The 21,583-nt window shown below is 33.2% G+C and overlaps 2 protein-coding genes and 1 pseudogene across 2 annotated transcripts; 2 read left to right on the top strand and 1 right to left on the bottom strand.

Moving 5' to 3' along the window:
* Positions 1 to 5,103: 5,103 nt before the first annotated feature.
* On the top strand, positions 5,104 to 6,858 carry LOC143566658 (1-aminocyclopropane-1-carboxylate oxidase homolog 1-like). The gene is made up of 2 exons (XM_077053296.1): positions 5,104 to 5,938; positions 6,478 to 6,858. The coding sequence occupies exons 1-2, from the start codon at positions 5,111 to 5,113 to the stop codon at positions 6,727 to 6,729; spliced, it is 1,080 nt and encodes a 359-aa protein (XP_076909411.1). The 5' UTR covers positions 5,104 to 5,110; the 3' UTR covers positions 6,730 to 6,858.
* A 1,863-nt stretch (positions 6,859 to 8,721) lies between these two features.
* Positions 8,722 to 10,578, bottom strand: LOC143566670 (ethylene-response factor C3 pseudogene; annotated as a pseudogene).
* Positions 10,579 to 17,446: 6,868 nt separating this feature from the next.
* On the top strand, positions 17,447 to 20,063 carry LOC143566650 (transcription factor bHLH104-like). The gene is made up of 5 exons (XM_077053290.1): positions 17,447 to 17,541; positions 17,812 to 17,886; positions 18,088 to 18,159; positions 19,417 to 19,585; positions 19,649 to 20,063. The coding sequence occupies exons 1-5, from the start codon at positions 17,447 to 17,449 to the stop codon at positions 19,901 to 19,903; spliced, it is 666 nt and encodes a 221-aa protein (XP_076909405.1). The 3' UTR covers positions 19,904 to 20,063.
* Positions 20,064 to 21,583: the final 1,520 nt, after the last annotated feature.

Below are 21,583 nucleotides of genomic sequence, written 5' to 3'. Positions count from 1 at the left end.
ATGCTTGACCACCCCACCAACCCCCACCACCACCACAACCATCGCCCCTGCCGCCTGACCGCCACCACCACCGTCGCCACCGCCACCATCACCACCGTCGCCAATATATTTTTTTGGATACCAAACAACATGAGTAATAATTCATTTCATTCCTGTAGGTTAAACTAACAAGACAAAGGAATGGTAATGATCTATTTCATTCCCATTTTCATTCCATTCCTTCTCTCTTTTCATTCCCTCTTCATTCTATTACCTCCAACCAAACATACCCTAAATGTATACTTTTATAGCGGAGGGTTCATGTACAAAATAATTGTAACATAGAAACATAGGAAACAATATCAATCTATCGAAAAATAAGAACATAAGAAACAATACCAACTATAATACCAATCTACACAAGCAATGTTTTATAATAACAAAAAAATAAAATAAACTAAAAATAAAAATAAAAAAAACCTAATAATAACAATAAAAGAATCAAAATCAGCAACAAAATAATAACAACAAATACTTATAACAACCTAAGAAAACAATCTAATAATAACAACAAAATGTAAATCAACAAATACTTATAGTGTCTCATAATGGAAATCAGCAAATACGAACAAAAAATAACAACAATTATAAAAACAAACTTAATAATAGCAACAAATTGGTTCTCATTGTTTTCATGTTAAGAATAAAATGTATTTGATCCTGAAACTACTATTATATATACAAACATGGTTTATTTGTAATTTAATTTAGTTTTATCCGTTTATTATGCGACCTGACCCGACTGGAAACCAAAAAATTTTACTATATAGCGATAGACAACCAATACTTAAAAATTTTTGACCCCTGTAAAAAAAAATCTTGGATCCGTCACTAGTGATGGTTAAGGCTTGAAATCTTATGGTCTTAGGTTCAAAACCTAACTCAAATGGGTTTTTCCACAGTGGTGGGTTTCCTCCTTAATGGTGCTCCTAGATGAGTCAGCTAGACCGTCAAAATCAGTATAGGCGGTCGACATTCCGTCTCATAAAAACTCACTCGGGTCATGCATGGCCCCCGCATGGGGTGGTTCCAAAAGAAGTTGAAAAAAATATAATATTAATACAACTTAATTAATTAGTTGCTCTAGTAGATTGGCTCTCAATCACAGTTTAAATCCATGTGGACCTTGTTTGTTTCATAGTACTAGTCATTTTTACCATCTTGTTCATGACACTGGACATACTATTAATGGGCCTGGTTTGTTTTGATACAATACAACTAATGAACTAATTATCTAATGCATATCAGATCAAAACCCGACCCATAGACAAGCATAAACCCTAATTCATAAATAGAAAACGCAACTAAATCGTTATTGGTGAGCCCACGATGACCTAATACCGTTATCTCCAATTCCAAAAAAAACCCACCCACCCGAAGGCCCACTGGTGGTAAAACCCGGACGCCCTCATGATCGAATTGGTGATCACAAAGATCCCAGTCTTTCTTCATTGAGCCACCCATGCCCTCTCCAAGGTGTTGTTAGTGGGGTTTGAACTTAGGTCTCCATTGAGAAACACAAGTTTCTTACCACTACACCACATTGAAAATGACTAATAATGTTTGTTAGATCATCAAGGTTATAAAGTAACACTAAAATTACAAACAAGGTTCAAAATATTTAATAACAAAACCAAAACATTGGGATATGACTTATGGGTGTTCACGGTCCAATTTTCTCGTTTTTAGGTCAAACCGCGAATCAAACCGTTACTAACGATTTTTAACTCTTGTAAACCTAAACCAAACCGTTGAACTTTTAAACCAAACCGAACCAAACTGTTAGTTACGGTTTGGTTTCATGGTTTGAACATGTTGGTCTTTAAATAATTTGCAAAAGTTTAACTTATTTAATTACATTTATGTCTAGATCATAAAATATATATTGATTTAGGGTTTAATATTTTTTGAAAAAAATCTAAAGGCTGATGTATTACTGTGTTTGGAATTTGGGCTCAGCCCATTTTTCAATTACTATTTAGTTATTAATATTAATATTTTAAAATATATTACAATATTACACCATCAGTTTATTTAACGCATATCGAGGGTTGAGTTATTCTACAAATGCCAATAAAATGAGAAGTGTAAGAAACCATAGTTGATTAATATGTGTCAAGTGGGGACCAAAGGTAAAAGGGTATAAAAGTAATAGTATATATTTTCTCTCTTCACATGCAAGTCACATGTCAATTCCCTTATTATTTTAAAACGTTCATAACTTTTTCATGCAACATTAGCGTTTTTTTATCTTTAATATGAGTATGACTTTGTTATATAAAAATTAAAAAAAATTACGTCATTGTGTCTTTTCTGTTTGTCATTGTGTTTTTTTTGTCATTGTGTCTTTCAAATCATCATCGTGTTTTTTTAAATGCTAATAATACGGTTGTGTAATAATAATACGTAAATATAATGATAAAATAACAACAAATTATCAAATACATAAAACACAATGATGAATACATATTACACAATGACCTGAAACGTAAAGCACAATGGTGAATATATAACACAATGACCTGAAACGTAAAGCACAATGGTGAATACATATAACACAATGACCTGAAATATAAAACACAATAGAAACTATATATTACGCAATGACATGAACGTAATACACAATGACTAAAACACAATGATAAGTAGAAAGACAAATAATGAACACAAAGACACAATGACAAACAAAAAGACACAATGACGTATGACGTAGGTTGTCGCGGTCTACTCAAAACCAATTAATTAAAGACTTAAATACCTATAAACTAGTACGGGTAAGTAAGGTCGTCTCCACAGGGACTCAAGGAAAGTGCAAGTTTATATTTTTAACTAATTAATTATTAACTAAAGTGGACAGACGATGTCAAGCGGGTTTTAGAAAAATATTTAATTAAAACTAATTGTTACTTAAAAAGATTTGTAAACAATATTAATTAAAATATTCATTCTAGGTTCGGGTAATGTGACATTCAACTTAATCACATATTTACTTGTCTTGATTGCGCAGTAATTACTAGACCTAGTAGTTTGATTGTGATGACAAACGATACCCTAACCAGATTGTTGACACAATTGAACTCGATCTACACAATTACCAATTTATGTTTTATGACAACTAATTAAGTAGCATGAACCGATGATTATAAGTTCAATGACACAAGAGCCTAACCCTAAGCGTTGATGAACAAAACCAAACAAGTGATGCACTAATCAATAATCGCAAATATAAATTGTTTAAACAACCAAGTAATCAATTAAACAAGATGAAAGCAATAACTCAAATCAAGTTCATAACTTTAAGCATAGCAAATCTGGTCTTGAGATGAATTACACAAAACCCTAACCTAGAATGAACAAAGGACTTAGCCGAACATGATCATAATGTCAAAACACTTATCTTTGATGAACATGCAAATCCGAGATGAACCGGAAGCTTCGGGATGGCTGGAATCGTCTTAGCACAGCTCTTCTGCCTCTGGAAGTCGATATTAGCCGAATGGGGAGGTTAAGGGGTTTATACAAGGCAAACCTAAAATTTTGGCCGACTTAAGCATCTTCGCGTATCGCGAAAGTGTCCTGGCTTGCTCCTTCGTGTATCGGGAAGGACAAAATAGTCGCGGCCGATTTTCTGCAACTTCGTGTATCGCGAAGTTGTCCTTCTTTGCATCTTCGCGTATCGCGAAGATGTAACTTTTCAGAATTTTTTATTTTCTTTTCTTGACTGCCTCGTGATGCGTGCACTTCCAATCTTTCACCTCTCGATCTTCATTCCAAGCCCGTAAATATCCTCGTTAAGCTCCAAAGCTTCCAATATCCTGAAACACGTAAACAATGCTTGAAGTACCAATGTTCATTCATTTATTTACCTAAATATAACTAATTAATATATAATAATAACTAACTTTTACCCAACCATCAACGTAATCTTTGTTTTAATTGTTATCTTTAATATGAGTATCAATTGATAGCACAATGACCAAAATCTATAACACAATGCATAGAAAAACTCAATTAAAAATCATAATGAACAACCAATGACAAAATATAAAAACCCACTATGTTTTTTATTTTTATATAACAATATAATACTCAAATTAAAGATAAAAAAACGCTTGTTATTATGGTGAAATTTAAAAAAAAAAATAATGTCGCATGAACAAGTTATGGACGTTTTAAAATATGGAGAATTGGCATATGCCTTGCATGTGAAAAGAGAAAGTCAACAAAAATGGGTTATTACCTTTATGCCATACTCATTAATTTATTTACTTAAATTAATCTCTACCATTCAAATATAAGATCAATGGATTAGATTCTTTCTCACTCATCTCATTTTTGTTGTCCTTTGTATTTTAACTTTACTCCGCATATCGATACATATAAAATTAGATATAATTAAATTATACGGTCGGTCCAGTCTGGTTTCATACATTGATTTTTTATACAAACCGTAAATCAAACCGTTTGCTACGGTTTGAAATTATTGACACCGACCGGCCGAAACTTAAAAAAACAACCGTAAAACCGAACCGATGACCGGTTTTACGATTTTCAACCGAACCGTGAACACCCCTTATTAGGACTATATGAGTGTGAAGAGGAATATAGTATTGCTGCTATAAACATGTTTGCGTGATGATATTACTTGGATATTACTTGATAATCGAATGTAAATAGTCTAAACGAAGAATCAATGAGCAAGTATAAAACAAATAAAGATTTTGTCATTACTTTTGAATCAAAGCATTGAAACCCCCCTCCTTTTTCTTTTTTTTTTTTTAATTTTGCTCGTGTAAATTTAGCCATTTTCATCTATAGGTATCGAGATCCTATCGGGATGTTTTCGTGCAAACGTCGCCACTAGGTTCATGGAAAATTTTGGATAATTTGAAGACAAACTTTGTGTTATGAGTTATGACTAATCATAGATATTTTGAAATAATATATAGAAATCACAGCCGGATATGTTTGGGCCATGGTTTGATACTTTGATATTTTTGGTCCTTAACGGATAAAGTCAAAATAGTTGACTGCGTACATCCATTTATAGAAAAAATCTTTGCATAGTAACATGACACAATTCACAAACATGGTGACAACCACAGTACCCCATGATCGAGCAGCCGAACTGAAAGCTTTCGACGAAACAAAATCAGGCGTCCAAGGCCTCGTCAATGCCGGTATTCAACAAGTCCCTCGCATCTTCATCAATCAACCAGAAACGATTCCCAAATCTTCCACTCTTTTCGACTTTCCAGTCATAGACCTTGCATCCACCGATAGAGCATCAACGGTGGATAACATCCGTGCAGCCTCGGAAAACCTCGGGTTTTTTCAAATAGTGAATCATGGAATCCCGGTGACTGTGATGCATGAGATGCTTCAAGGAGTTCGTAGATTTCACGAACAAGACTTGGAAATAAAGAAAAGGTTTTACACGAGAGATAATACCAAAACAGTGGTGTATAATAGTAATTTCGATCTGTATACTTCCCCTGCTGCCAACTGGAGAGACACATTTCTTTCGTTCATGGCGCCCTCACCTCCGCCTCCAGAAGAATTGCCAGAGGTTTGCAGAGACATTCAAATCGAGTACTCGAATCATGTGTTGAAACTAGGCGGCTTACTATTTGGATTGATCTCGGAGGGCTTAGGTCTGAAACAAGATTACTTAGGAGATATGGGCTGTGACAAGGGGCTGGCGTTCTTAGGCCATTGTTATCCTGCATGTCCCCAACCAGATTTAACCATGGGCACAACCAAACACACCGACGCCGGTTTTCTCACGGTCCTTCTACAAGACCAAATTGGAGGGCTGCAAATACTTCATCAAAATCAGTGGATTGATGTTCCACCAACTCCTGGTGCTCTTGTGATCAATATCGGTGATCTCTTACAGGCAAGTTTTGTAAGATGATAAATCAAGGCCAACTATGAGGCAGGGCCGGGAGGTCGACGGACCCCGGCCCGATACCCTGATAGGCCCGATTTATTTATTTTTTAATATTGATTATATATATTTTTTTGGAAAAAAAAAGTATTCTTAGGAAGTGTTTGGGATTCCTTATTTTTACCTCCTTATGACTTATGGAAAAGCCATAAGTTACAACCTTGTGACTTATAACTTTTCCTCTCACATATTAAGCAAACCTAAACGCTTTTTTTAACTTTTTAATAAGTTACAAGTCATAAAAAGGCAAAAATATGTAATCCCAAACACCTCTTAATGTTTAAACCCAATTACTCAACTCAATAAGACCCAAAAAAATTTCACCTTCGGCAAAATAATTTTTCACGATTCTCAAAGAGACCCTGTGTAAAATCCTGAACTGATTAATTTCATTCAATAAAATAGTACAATATCTAAAGGTCATAATCATTGGATCTTGATTTTTTTTGAAATTCAGAACTATAGTCTAAAATTTTGTTAGGTTTCAGATGATCACGAATGACAAGTTGAAAAGTGTGGAGCACAGAGTGTTAGCAAACGTGAAAGGGCCGAGGGTGTCCGTGGCGTGTTTTTTCAGCACCTCCCTAGCGGCGTCGACAAAGGTTTACGGACCGATCAAGGAGTTGGTTTCTGATGAGAACCCAGCGAGGTACAGGGAGACCACCGCTCATGACTACATGCGGTATTCCTTCTCTAAGGGTCTTAATGGTGTTCCCCGTTTACTTCATTTTAAGCTTTAATGTCTACACAAGTTTAGATATGTACAAGCTTATAATTATATGTTTATTATGTCTACAAAAGTTTATATATGTAGTTATGTACAAGCTTATATTACTTGTATATGGAAAACTATATATATGTTAATCACACCCATGCTTACATTGATAATCAATATTAATATATGGTCAGCGAGGAATTTTGACCCTATAGCATTTGGTCTAGTACTTTAGTGATACAAACAAGTTCTATAAACCTTTGGTGGGAGAAGATAGTATAAATCTTTCTAGCTAAAGAAGACATTTTGGAATGGGTAAATATGTTTTTGTATTTTGTCATCATAACGTTAGGTTATCCTCGAGGTGTACAAAACCGGTTTGAGAGTACAAGCTGGTTCGAATTATAAACCAAACCAGTTTAGTCAATTGCTTATAAAAACCGTTTAGTTCAAACTAGTTTGTGTTATAAAATGGTTTATGAGGAAAAATGTTCAAACCTATCAAACTGATTCGGTCATTTGAAAAAAAATTAAAAAATGGGTCTTGATTATTCGAAGTCTGAACCATTATATGAACCTACGGGTTGGGTCAGTTTGGAAACCGGTTTGGCCCAAACTAGTTTTGGGTTGTTATTGGGCCGGGTTGGTTTTTTTGTCCATCTCTTGTTTATCCCAATAGCAAGTAGAGGTGTACAAAACTGGTTTTAAACCCAAACCGAACCAGTTTGGTCAACAGCAGGTCAAAACCGGTTTAACTCAAACCGGTTCGATTTATAAACCGGTTTAGAAGCAGCATAGGCCGCCCTGGTCACGTCGGTTCGGTCCGGTTTAAAAATCGGTTTAACCGGTTTTCCTCAAACCGGTTCGGTGTTAAAACCGGTTTGGTAGATCTTAAGGGGAACCGGTCCTGAAACTGTAGGTTTGGGTGAAACCGGTTTTCCTCAAACCCATTCGGTTCCGGTTTGGTAGATCTTAAGGGGAACCGGTCCTGAAACTGGCGGTGTGGGTCGGTTTGGGTGAAACCTATTTTAAACCCAAACCGGTTCGGTTCGGTTTGCCTAAAACCGGTCCCAAACCGGTTTTTTTAACACCTCTAATAGTAAGTGCTAATATTGGCCCAACAGAATATGGACTCATATTATCATATTATAATCTGGCCCAAATGCTATTAAATACAACACATTTTACCATCATGAGCTTTTCGATTACCCAACGGGCAAGTGGGCAACGACTACCATGAATAGTGCATATGACATTGGCCCGATATGACTTACGGCATACAGTCATGCACTATCATGGCCCAGTCCCACCAAGAATTTATCTCATACCAATACATCTTCCTGGGCTTATGATCTGTTCAATAATAACTTATCCTAGCCATGGGCCATGACTCAATATTTGAACTGCCCAAATATACCTCATAGGCTCTTATTTTACAAGGGAGCAGCCCATTATGTAACTTAGAAGATTATTCCAAGCCCAAATGGCCCAACCCAATATAACTATCAGTAGACCTCATCTTGCCTCTTGCGTGTACCAAAATCCCATCGTTGACACCCATTGACTTTTTGGTCAACATTGACAAATGGTCAACATTGGTGATCTGTTATAGGCAAGTTTCCATTGTTAGGTTTCAGATGATAAACTGAAAAAGTGTATAGCAAGAGTGGTGGCGAATGAGAAAGGGCAAAGGGTATCGATGGCCTGTTTGTTCAGCATCTTCCTAACACTGTCGACGAAGGTGTACATACCTATCACGGAGTTGGTTCCTCGTATACCTCATTTGAAGCTTTAAATAGTAACCAACTTATGAAATTTATAAACTTACAATTATTTGTTTATTGAGAACAATATATATATGTTAATCATACCCATGCTAACATATGAATAAAAGTGCGAAATTAACCACAGATAGAAGTTTATGACAACTATCCTAACAAATTCGAGGTTTTCCACTCTTGATAAAATTTTTATGTTTTTACAAGAAAATACATGTGTTATAAAAAAAAAATACAAGCTAACTCTTACTTTCAATTGAAAATGTCAACAATTCTTCCAAATAGTCAACTCCTAAATCCTCAAACACCACCTTCTTTTCTCCCATCATCTCTCTTCTTCTCTTCTTACCACCACCACCACCTCTCTTCCTCATCAAATGCCTCTTCTTCACCTCCAATGCCGGCGAACCACCACATTCCACCGCCATCTCTCGCAACGATTCCCTCACTCGGTCTACAGGAAAGTTCAAAATTGCCAAAGAGCCTCGCATGGATAAAGCAGCCTGATCATAAGCCAAAGCGGCTGCTTCCGCACTATCAAACGTGCCCAACCACACCCGCACCCCATTCCTCATTGAATCCCTTATCTCGGCCGCATACTTCCCCCACGGCCGACGCCTAACGCCTCTAAACTGGGTGATTTTGTCAGGTGCTTGCATTGAGGTGGCTTTGTCCGAAAATGAGCCGTTTGTTAGGATGCCGAATAAAAGCATTTCTTGCGAATCATTTTCGTTGAAAGGAAGGGAATTGGTTAACTCCGTTTCCGGTGAAAGAGAAGAATCCATTGAGTTTGATTTGTTTTGTTTGTCTCGTTGGCTTGTTTAAATACCATTAGGAAGAGGGAAGCTTGGAAATGTGTATTGGACTATTGGTGGTTTAAAATATATTAAAAGGAGATTTCAAATATGTTACAAAATTACCATTTGTATTTCTTTTAATACTATTAAAGTTAAATAAATAAATAAAAATAAAACAAGAGCAATCGAGTTCAAGTAATTTAAGCATAAATTCTAGCTCAATATGACAATATCTCACCATATTCATTTAAGCTAATTTTGAACATCAATGAATATAGATATAGAAAAAAGGTTTAAATACAATGCTTCTTTTATAATATAAGTAGAATTTTGGGTCATTGATTTAATTTAAAACCAATATGCGTTGATATAGTTGTAATTAAAAAACTTAAATCATGCACAATTTCTTATTTTTTTTGAAGTTTTCCCACTTTTTTTGAAATGTGGATAATATTCTTATAAAAAAAACTAACATATAAAATCAAACATTTTATTCTCTTTAATTTGAATACTTTATTGCTATACTTTAAAAAATCAACTTTTTTTTAAAACACTAAATGTGGTGTGCATATAACGTGCGTGATTATATTCATGCGAAATTAGATTGTGTAGTTATTTATACAAGTTACATAATTATATATGTTATATTGCATAATTACCATATAAGTGACGTAATTATGTATGTTTGCGTGATTGTGTAATTTATGTTTCATATTTATAATTATGTCACCACGTGGACTTTGTATGATAAGAAACTTTTATACAATATAATCACCTTAGTAGCTTGTAAATATAACACCAAAGCCATATGTATTGAAGTACTTCGGTGTGTGTGTATAGATATATATAGTTTAATCTTTATGCCATTTTAGTTGTCTTTGAAATAGACTTTTAAGTATTAACGATTAAAATTTAGATTCAATTGGTAAGAAGAACGTAACTGAAGTAAATGATGATATGTGAATATAAAAAAAGTTTATGAGTTTATAAACTCCAAATACTCTTATACTTAACGGTATAAATTGATTAATCTTTTACAATAACAAAACATAATATTACATCACTACATCATATTTAGCATTGGTCAAATAGAAGCAGCTGGCGTATGTTTACTCTTGAATGAACTAATTCAAATCTCCTACACATTAAATATATTAAGTGCTCTTGTTCAAATAGGGGCATCCAAGGATCTGATTGGTTAATTAAAAAACTTTTTTTATTCTGTGACTTTAGCTTTTAACATGTAAAAAAAACGGATTTATCATTTAAAACTTACGTGTTACTAAACAACGACGTCATTATCAGACGTATCACTATATCAGTCGAGTAAATATATCACGTTTACTTTTAAAAACCAACAAACCATGTTAATGTCAACTGAATAGTATATTGTTCGTGTATGTTCTTTTTACCAAATGTTGGCAAAAAAATACTTTTGCTTTTAACATGAAAAAATTGATTGGAAGAGCAATTTTTATCAATTATTTGGCACGTTAAGCTATGATTAGAAAAATAAAAATAAAAACATTAACACAAGTTGCCTTCTTAGCACTTACTTTACATAATTCGGCGCGCCGCAATAAAATGGCTATATTTCATGTAGAAATTCCAACACTAGGTAACAAAAACATACCCATCCCAAACGTAGTTGTTTAAAGGTTTTATATTTATCAATAGACCACCACCCCATTAGTGTCCCAAGACATACCTGAAATTAGAATAAATAAAACAAATCTTCTTAAAAAAGTCAATAACAATATAATATATAGAAGGAGAATTTGATTAAGACTTGCCTTTGTAGCTTGAATAAAGTTTTGTGTCATTTCGACCATCAACAAGATCAAACGATGATGTATTGTCTGATGAATTTTATGCACATGTAACATCTTAAATGTATAACAATTAAAAAGTATTAAATCGGTGTAATAAAAAATAAACATTTTTTTAATTTGTTATTGTGTATCTATGATAATGTTATAAAATACATTAATACTTTTATCATGACTAACTCAAACTTTCTATACTGTACTATTAGATCTACACATATTTGTCCATCACGAGACTTAAACAGTCACTACTTAAAAATAGACATTCTTTTAGCACACTGACACCACCGAATCAAAGGCCTTTAATGAAAAAGCTTAGATGACTTGAGACATTTAAGAGAAGTCGTTTTGACAATTTGACTCGATGACTCCTATCATCCCTATGATCCTGTCTATTTTACATGAATCCATTCAACAGTTATTTGACTTAACATTTTGTAATCTCAAATCTAGTTAGTCATAATATATTTATATTAAACTATGTATCATATGAATAGAGATAATATTTTTCTATAATTTGTTTCTTAATTATATAAAAAAGTTTTAAGACTAATTCTAGAAAGTTTGTGGTTATGCAAATTCAAATCAAAATCTAATTTGAAATGTGTAGATGGTCACCAACTTATATAGAAATATATTTATGATGGATCTTCACGTTACCATTTGAATTTCATCCAAAACCCTCCATTTAAGTTCAAATGTGTTTTTTAGGCTTAACGGTTAAGTTTATTATTATTGTTAATGTTAGGCTGTTTTTTTCTTAAACGGCGACTTTCTTAGTTTAGTGATAACGTGACCGCATTCACGGCCCCATCACCTTCGGTCCAGACTAGGTTGACATTATCGGGACCCACGCTGGAACCTAAGGATCATTTGGCATTCCCGGTAAAACCCCCGCTCACCCCACCCGAAGGCACGACAGGTTTTATGCATCAGGGAAAACCCGGTTGGCATCAGGGATCGAACCCGGGTCTCCCCTTGTCTTCCCATCCTTTGCCTGGTCAACTGGGCTGTTAGCATATTAAACGTTTTAGTATCAAAACTATTGATATTTGTATCAATAAAATCAAATAAAATCACCCATTGCCTTGCTAGCTTGTTGGCAGTATATACAATTGCAACTAACACCATGTTACGAACTAGTTTCTATTAACGAGATTTCCAAACGAGGTTTTGGACAGGATTTCCAATCTATTTGCGGTTTATTTAGAGCACATGATACAAACACACTCCTTTACAGCAATTGAACCCACGAAAATTTTAAACGCACTAATTATGAAACTTTTAATAAAAGTTTTTTTTAATGGATTCTTTAAAGAAATTACTAAAACTAGTAATGCCAAGTTAATTGCCCAAATCATTATTATATATTAATTAAAACATAGATAATGACGCCATTTTTTAACAACAAATTTATGTCTTTTAGTAGACTTGAACCCAAAACCTCCTAACGTCTTGATGTTTTAAATGGCTTTGTCTTTGTTAATGGGCTACCAACCCCATTAGTATATTGACTCATATCTTAAATCTTAAATATATATAAACGAAACCTTTAAAATCTCTCGGGTTGCTCCCATCCTCATCTCAAGCCATTAGATTGCTTTATTTTGTAAACGGAGCCTTCTCATACATTTGACTCGAATTCACTAGTATGAGTCTTACCAAACCCCGATATCCCTTAAACAGGTTATAATATCTCATTATATTAAAAATTAATCTACCTAATATTTGATTTGAAAATCCTATAAAATAGGGATATACTAAAAATTAATAACCAAATTTTTTTTAAAACAAGATATTATTTATAATTAAGAAACAATTTTAAAGTAAAAAAAATAAACGAGTCATCGGTCTCACCAAACCTAAATAGCTGTTAAACATGTTATAACATTCATTTATTTGTGAAACCCTTTCTTCATCAAACCCTAAGTATATTATTATTAACTTTTTTTTACAATAAATAAAATTAAAATTTAAAAAATATATATAAAGATTAGAAACGAAAATTATATAACAAACCTCGTAATACGGAGGATAAAAGCTAGTTAATTAATAAAGAGAGTGGCCTAGATAAATAAAAAAAATGGTATTTACTTTAAAAAAATGACCCAACTAACATTTAAAACCTGATTATTAATTAAATAAAATCTGAATTTTAAACATATAAATAAAAAAACAATCGGCCTTCAGGTTCCTTGTGAGCTCACTTCTGTTATGTTCGTTCGATCCTTACCCAATACGATCGACAATATTCAATATTTAGCTCGACATTCGATTTTGAATCCGTTTAAAACCGAATCCCACTTGACTCGGAAGTAGGGGTGTTCAGAGTTTAATTTGAGTTCGAATCATACAAAATTCGATTTGATTCGTATTCGATTATAATTATCAAATACGAACCGAATACGAATTTATGATTTATTATTCGATTCAATTCGAATTCAAAATGAATACTTATATATGTGTGTGTATTTTTTTTGTTTGGGCCAAATCCAAAAATAACAAGTGTCAATTACAAAATATTTAAACTCCAATAGCACATATTATTTTTTATCTCATACTATTTGTATTTTAATTTTGAACTTATTATCATATGGTTTTGTAGTTACTTTAAACTAATATTTGTGTGTTTTACAACTATGATTTTGTTTTTTGAAATTTTAAGCATAAGTGAACTTGAATTAAATCGAATTTATTCGAACTCGGTTCGTATTTGATTTGAATTCGAATTTCAAATACGAATTAAATCGAATTCCGAATATAGCATATAGCCATATACTACGAATAAGAATTCGAATCGAATAATTCAACTTTTATTCGAATACGAATACGGATACTAGCAAAAAAATAAATTATTCGGATTATTTGATTCGATTAACCTGAAAATTAGTTATTCGATGAACACCCCTACTTAGAAGTTACTAATCAATCCATTACGAATAATAAGGTTAGTTTTCCCTTTTTTTCATGTAGTATAGTTTCAAGCTTGTTTATTATTTATGATTTATGTACATTTTTCAAGATTACTTTGCTAGTTTACATAGGGCCGGTCCAACAATTTTGGTGGTCTAAAGTGAATTATAAAACGAGGCCTTTCGTGAAAAATAATTAATAATTTTGCTAAAAATCTAATAAGTTGAAACGTGGATCAATATTGGACAACGACCTGGGTTTGAATGGGGGAGATCTTGATTCAAATCACAGACGATCGACAAGACTTGAAAAGAAATTCTCTTCTTCCTTTTTTTTATATTTATTTTTCTTTAATTTGTATGGCTGAGGAGCACTCTGGATATATGTTGAATGTTCAAATACATGCATTAAGTTATATATCAAATCAAACGTTAACTTTTTAATGTAAAAGAGTAAAAACTTAAGTTCTCTACCACATATATTTCATTTTTAATTAAGATTTGAACTAAGTTATTAAGTAAACACGTTCTAGATAACAAGAAAATATGGAATACATACTTCCTAACGAATTTTGAAGAGACGTGTATATGTGTGCAATGTATACTTTTTTATACGTGTAATACTTTTGTGTGACATTAACAAATTTATTTATATGCATATGCAATAGAGATGGGCGATTTAACGTTTTCAAGGTCTAAAGTGAAATAAAAGTTGGTATTCAAAGTTAATGTTTTCACAACAAGATTTCTAGTCGAGTTGACCATTGGACTGGTTAGATTGGTTTTAAATTTGAATGACATCAGTTTGAAGATTAAAACTAAATATATATAGCGGCGAAGGTTAGTGAGGGCCCAGGGTGGCCCTCCCCCCTGTTTTTTTACGCAGTTGTGTAAATTTATCTGTTTTCACCCGAAACTACTTCGTGTTTCTATGTAGAAATTAAAAAGAAATGCAATGCGGTTCAACTATATGCTTTGGTTCACTATTTTAGATAGGGACGGTTACTGATTGTGTAGTTGGTTATCGGTTTGACAGGATGGTCCACCTCCGGTTACAAGCCAATTTGTGATGATTTGAAAATTGAAAATGAAAGAAGAAAATATTTAACACGATACAAAAGTTTAGTGGAGACCATAGCTCTAGGGGTTAAATACTCATACTGAAAATAAACACAAATATTTTTTATAATTCAGAATTTTTGTTGATAAAATGCCAGAAACTACAAACTTGTTTGTGGCAGAATTACATATGATATGAGAACTTAATAAACACACTCTAAGATCAGATACATAAAGCCTAATTGATGATATGATACTCGTTGCCATTCAATTATATTTGGAACTTTTAATATATTGTTTGAACACATCGAACATGACTTGTCAATGCTAAAATAAAGTATGAATATTTATCTACATATGCATTCAATCATCTGATCTTTAAGATAGCACTAGTTGAACATTTCGGCCTGAGCAAATCTGTATCTTTATCAACTCGAGCTGCGGCTTGAGTTGAAATGCAGCTATATTAAGCATATATGAGCGTGCACTCGCTCTTGAATGTTTAACATGAGATAAAGAACTTGATTTTGGATCTCCACAATTGATGAAATATGGGTGTAAGTGTTCAACTATTAAAAATTTAGCTTGACAGCTCAACATCTTTTTAGCCACTGCCCCCAATGGTTGTTACCCATGCCTCATGATCGTAAAGTTGGGTTCACATCTTAATTTGTTATTTACGAAGTCTTTAAGCTTAATTTGTCATATCAGTTTCTACATAAAACTAATCATCAATACTATAATTATTAAAACGAGATACACCCCTTATATGTTATATCTAATCGACTTGGTATTTGGTTTTTAGGCATCATACAAAATCGAAATTAAATCATAAGCTTTTTAAGTACGGTATCTTATGATTCAATTCTCCCACTCACTCTTCCTTGAGCAATTGAGGAAGCGAAGCGGGTTGCCTGTCTTGCCTCGAGCCCATAAGAGAAGTACTGCTCTGGACTAGCATGGTGTTGTTCTGCTTAAAACTAGGCTAGAAACCTTTGCCACTAAAATCATTTTTACTACGTTAATTTATAATTACCAATTTTTTATTTAATTAATTTTATGATGAGTAGTGATTACATCGAAATAGAATGCAAACGGGTAACAAGCTGTGCCGCTATCCATTTCGAATTGCGAAACCCAGGTTTTTTAAAAGCTACATTAGCTGATCTTAGAGTCATAACATTACTATGCATGACCCGTTAAACTCGGCTAAGTAACTTCACAGCTTCAGGCACGAGGAAAATAAAAGTGTCAAAAGCAAAATGAATAAATTCATATTGGTTGTCAAGACACGTCTTCTTATATTTAGTCACCTTACATAAAACAACATTTAAAGCTGTTTAACCGACTATAAAACTACTATTTCCTAGACCTACCAGAGTAGAAACACCCTGTAGATCCACACTTTTACTTTGTCATTCTGTTGGGGCAACATCACTTTTAGCGTGTGTTCTCAAGTTTTTTCTTTCTTTCTTTTTTTTTTGAAAGAAAGGAATGGAAAGTTAAAAACTTGTGTTCCCTAGTTTCATTTAAGAAGAGAAAGAAAAGAAATGGAAGGAAAATATGAGGTTTTAGAAGGTAAAATCTTTCTTTCCAATTTGAAAAGAATTAAAAGGAAAGAAAAGATGATTTGGATGCATAAAGCCATAAAGGAAAAAGAAACAAATGGAAAGGAAAAAAAACTTCCTTTTCTTTCATTATGTTAACTCGAGAACACAGAGTCAAGTTTCAACTTGATAGCTAACACTAGGGGTATGTTTGGCAAAACTAGCTGGTGGCTGGTAGCTAGAAGCTGGTGACTGGTAGCTGGAAGCTGGTAGTTGGTAGCTGTAGCTAATAGATATATTTAAGTGTTTGGCAGAGTAGCTGAAGCTTTTAATAAAATGTATAAATGACCAAAATAGGCATAACTAAAAAAAATAATATTAAATTTAATTATTTTGAAAGGTTATTTAAGTAATTAAAATACTAAAAGCTTGTAGTTCATTCTAAACGCTATTAGTTGGAGCTTGAAGCTTTTAGATTATAAGAAAAAGCTTAAAGCTCCTAAAAGCTTATAAAAACTCCTTGCCAATCCTACCCTAAATTGATCACATGGTAGCTAACATTCACATTCAACATTTCAACTTGTGGTCAAACTTAAGTAATCAACAAACGCACAAAATACATTATCTTCAAAACTTTTATATCATTTTACTTGTCACCCAAATCCCAATTTAGACAATTAGATCACTACCATAACTTATGCGACTACACATTCTACGTGGCATATCCCCATTGGATAATAAATCAACATGCCACCGGCCAAATATCATTTATTCCAACTTTTTTGTTTAATTGCAAAAATCAGCAGAAAAATTCAACATAAAAATGGATCCTTTTGATTATACTAATTGGGATTTAATCGATTACAATGATCTAATTAACGACGTCGCATCCACTGATCTTTACTGGGCTGAACAGAGGTAATTAATTCTTTTTTTTTTTTAATGCAGATATAGGTATTTGATTTCTGGGTTCAGATTCTAAGGTTGAATTGTTGTTGAGTGAGTGCAAATTGTGAATTGCCAAATTGAGGATTTTGCAGGTGTTAATATGTGTATATGATAGTAAAATCTTGGATATTGTAGGTGACAGTTGGTTGTATGCTTATTTATTGAGATTCTTAGCTGGGTTAATTAGGGTAATATGTATGAACACCAAGTGTTTGATTAAATGCTGGTATGCTATTGCAGTGCTGCGGTCACGATTGACGGTTCGCTTGCACTACCGGAGAAGGAGAGTGCGGAGAAAGAATGTTCAAGGAAAAGGTATTTAATCATATAGTTAAACTCATGACTCAAACAATTGCTATGTTAGCATGTGATCATTTTTCCAAATTATCACATTATTTTGCAACTGCATATTTTGAGGTTTTGTTTATATCATGTATAAAAGCCAGTTTCTTCTTTTTCTCTGTTATTGTAATTATTTGATGTTAAATTGTTTCATACTGTTTGTTTACTTAACAGGGGACGTGGTAGCTCATGCAGCAAGGCCGAGAATAAAGCATGCCGCGAGAGGCAAAGCATAGACTATTTATATTTAGTTAGTCTATTTCTTGAGGTGCTTGAAAGCATAGACTAACAAAAATGTGTTTTGTAGAGGGGGCAAAGTTGACTAATTTACTTATAAATGAGTATATGCGTGTTGTATTGTATCTCTAATTTAAAGAAGCTACTTAGAAGTAAATGAGTTGAAAGTCACACAGAGCGTATTCCTTTGCACAAAACCTACTAAATCATTTTATTTGAAAGCGTTGTTTATTAGTCAAATAAGAAGTTTTTAATCATATTTTGACACTGACTGGTTTTAAAAACATTTATTTTGTTTTGTAAAAATAGTCTTTTTGGTCAACCCAACCTCACTGACCTGTAGGGGTGTGCATAAAACTGAATTAACCAACCAATAACCCAATTAACTGATGAACTGAACTGATATAATCGAACCTAACCAGGAACCGATTGGTCGGTTTAGAGTTGTTTTTTCTTAAAACCTAAATTAGTGGGTCGGTTATGGTTGATCATATTTCCATCTCCAACAAAACCAACCTGAGTCGAGATTTAGCTAAACCACGGTTAACGGAACCGACCCAATATATACGAATTTAAAATGGCAACTCAAATTATTCAAGCCCAAATGTCTAATAGCAATTTATTAAGTGGTTAAAACGTTAAATGCCCAAACTTTCAGGGGAATCACATTGTTTTGGGCTGTTTTTAGTCAAGCCCAAACATATCCTGACCAAATCTAGTTCATGGTTAACTGACTCATAACTGAATCAAATCAACATGTAAAACAGATTAACCATAACCGATTGGTTATCATTTTGTGGTTAACCCAAAGTTCGGTTATTGTTATGGTTTTGGGCCAAAACTGAAAAGTTGGCCGCTTTAACCTTTTAACAAACCACCCATTTTGTCATCTCTAGATCTTAGAATCAGAATTTAAGTCTAGCCAGCGTGTAAATCAACAACCCAAGTACAAGAAATAATCGTTATCTGGTCTTTTTTATACTCGGTATATGCTTTAACAATAATATATTTTAGAGATAATATTCTCCCTCCAAAGAAATAATTCAAATTCAAATATTGTAACTCTTATTTTATATTTAGATAGTCTTAACTAGGTTTGATGATAGCTTATTTCTTTGGATTTATTCCCGCAGTTTTGATTTATATTTGTGTATATATTGATAATTGATCACTAAGTCGATGAAAATAATCAAGTTGATTTCCATTCTCTTATATAATAAAATGATTCATGATATGGTTTTATTGATGAAATATTATTATTTCTTTTCACAGGTTCATAGAATTAAGCTCTACTTTGGAACCCGATCGACCCGTCACTACTGATAAGTTAGCTATTCTTGGAGATGCTATCCGAGTGCTGAATCAGCTCAAATCTGAATCACAGGATTTCAAAGAAATGAATGATAAACTATCAGAAGAAATTAAAACATTAAAGGTTAGTATTAATTGACAGCAAACGAACTTTCTTAATGTTTTTTTAATTAATTTCTAACGATAGGCAGAGAAGAACGAGCTTCGAGAAGAGAAACTTGTTTTAAAGGCGGTAAAAGCAAAAATTGAGCAGCAGGTCAAAGCCATGGCCAATAACATTCCACCACCTGGATACATGGCACCGCATCCGGCTGCATTTCAGGCTGGGGCACACAAGATGCCCGTTTTTCCAGGATACGGTTACATTCCAATGTGGCAGTATATACCTCAATCGACGTGTGATACGTCTCATGATCATGAGCTCAGGCCACCTGCTGCTTAATAACTTGACCAATGAGAGCATTGTTAGCTCATTGTAGTTTGTAAATAAATGCGCTTTTGCTGTTATGTTTTTGGAGACAAATAGAGTGCTTTGTTGGATATAAGTAATATCCTTCTTTAATCTTATTGTCCCTATGAAATTTGAATTTCTTTTACGATTTGTTGTTTCCGTATGCTTTTAAAGATATAGAGTAAGAAAGCCATTTAGATATTAAGTACTAATGCGCTTCATGGAGGATCTGGCAGCATGATTACTAGTCAAACTGAAATATTGACCTGCTAAGATCCGATGTGATAATCAGGCCATGACAGAATCTTATTTGCTTTATGCTTGCTTCTTGATTCTTCTTTTAGAAATATATATTATTGTTTAGCTAAGTAATATCGTCACACAAACATGCTTATAATAATAACAACAACAACAACAACAACAACAACAACAACAACAACTACTGAAGCTAATAGACAACAAATTCACGAGTGAATGACAAAAAAAGGTAAATGAAATTGTGACAGAACGTCTGTGTGTAATGTCATTTTTCATCTTTGTCTCACATGCATTCTAGGTTTTTTACTGTATCATAAATTAATACAAACTAATTCACTTATGTACAAAAAGTGATGGAAGGAAAGTGCAAAAAGGTAGAAGATTGAGGACTAAGAATGATAGTTACACATATGCATGGAAGATTTTGCCTTCAACGTTAACACAATCAAGCTAGTGTCTGTGTGCAGTTCAATTTTACCATGGCTCGAAACAAAGAGAAATCTCAATAGGTTCATCACCATGTAGCATACTCTCGATTCAGGTGCGTTTTCTATTTATGAAATAGGGTCTATGCTTCGGGTTTTGATCTGATATGCATAAGATTAGTTCATTAGCTGTTAAACACAAATCAGGCCCATTAATAATATGTCCTGAACAAGTTGCTAGTAAAATGACTAGTGTGAAACAAACAAGGTCCACTTGAATATTATTGAGCAAGTTGCTAGTAAATGACTAGTGGGAAAATGTGACTGAGAGCCAATCTAGTTGTGCAAGTAATTTAGTTGTATTAATGAAATAAATCCTAAATTAGTTACTTCTATTTCTTATGAATCCTGATAATAGATTATCCTGCACAAATAATATTGGCTGGTTTTAAAAAGGCCAGAAGCACCACAAAAGCAATATGGTCTATAACTGAGGCGTTAAGCTCAAGCTTTTCGTACACGAGGCGCAATGTGCTTACATAGTGCCATTCTGGTACATGTGTGTATTCATATATCATACTTGTATATTATAACACACATCTTATTATTTATATAAATGATCATTATAATAATAAAATACAATAATCATTCTTATTCTTTTTATAATCCATCAACAAAGCCTGCTTCAGTGTAGACCGTGGGTGTAAGTTAGATGTCCTTTTTCAATAATGCAGCTTCAACTTGTTTTTTGTTTTGTTTTATTTTTCCAATATGGTGGCTCCAGGATAAGGAAGCTAGGCTGGCCACCCTTCTTTATCATTAAAATAAAATATTACAATTGTTATTATTATTATTATTATTAATTAAAAACTATAATTAATTTTATTAAAAATGATTTGTTAATAAAAGATTATCAGCTTATGTGTCTTTGAAAGTGATAAAAGTAATACTTATTTTAGTGTGTTGCGTGTGCTATATATGTTTAGCT

This window comes from Bidens hawaiensis, unplaced genomic scaffold, assembly GCF_021521415.1.
Source record: "Bidens hawaiensis isolate Kalapana, Puna unplaced genomic scaffold, B.hawaiensis_p1.1 tig00023035_1, whole genome shotgun sequence".
NCBI lineage: Eukaryota > Viridiplantae > Streptophyta > Magnoliopsida > Asterales > Asteraceae > Bidens > Bidens hawaiensis.
Note: the sequence above shows the minus strand (reverse complement) of the source record. Positions and strands in the feature narration are given on the sequence as shown.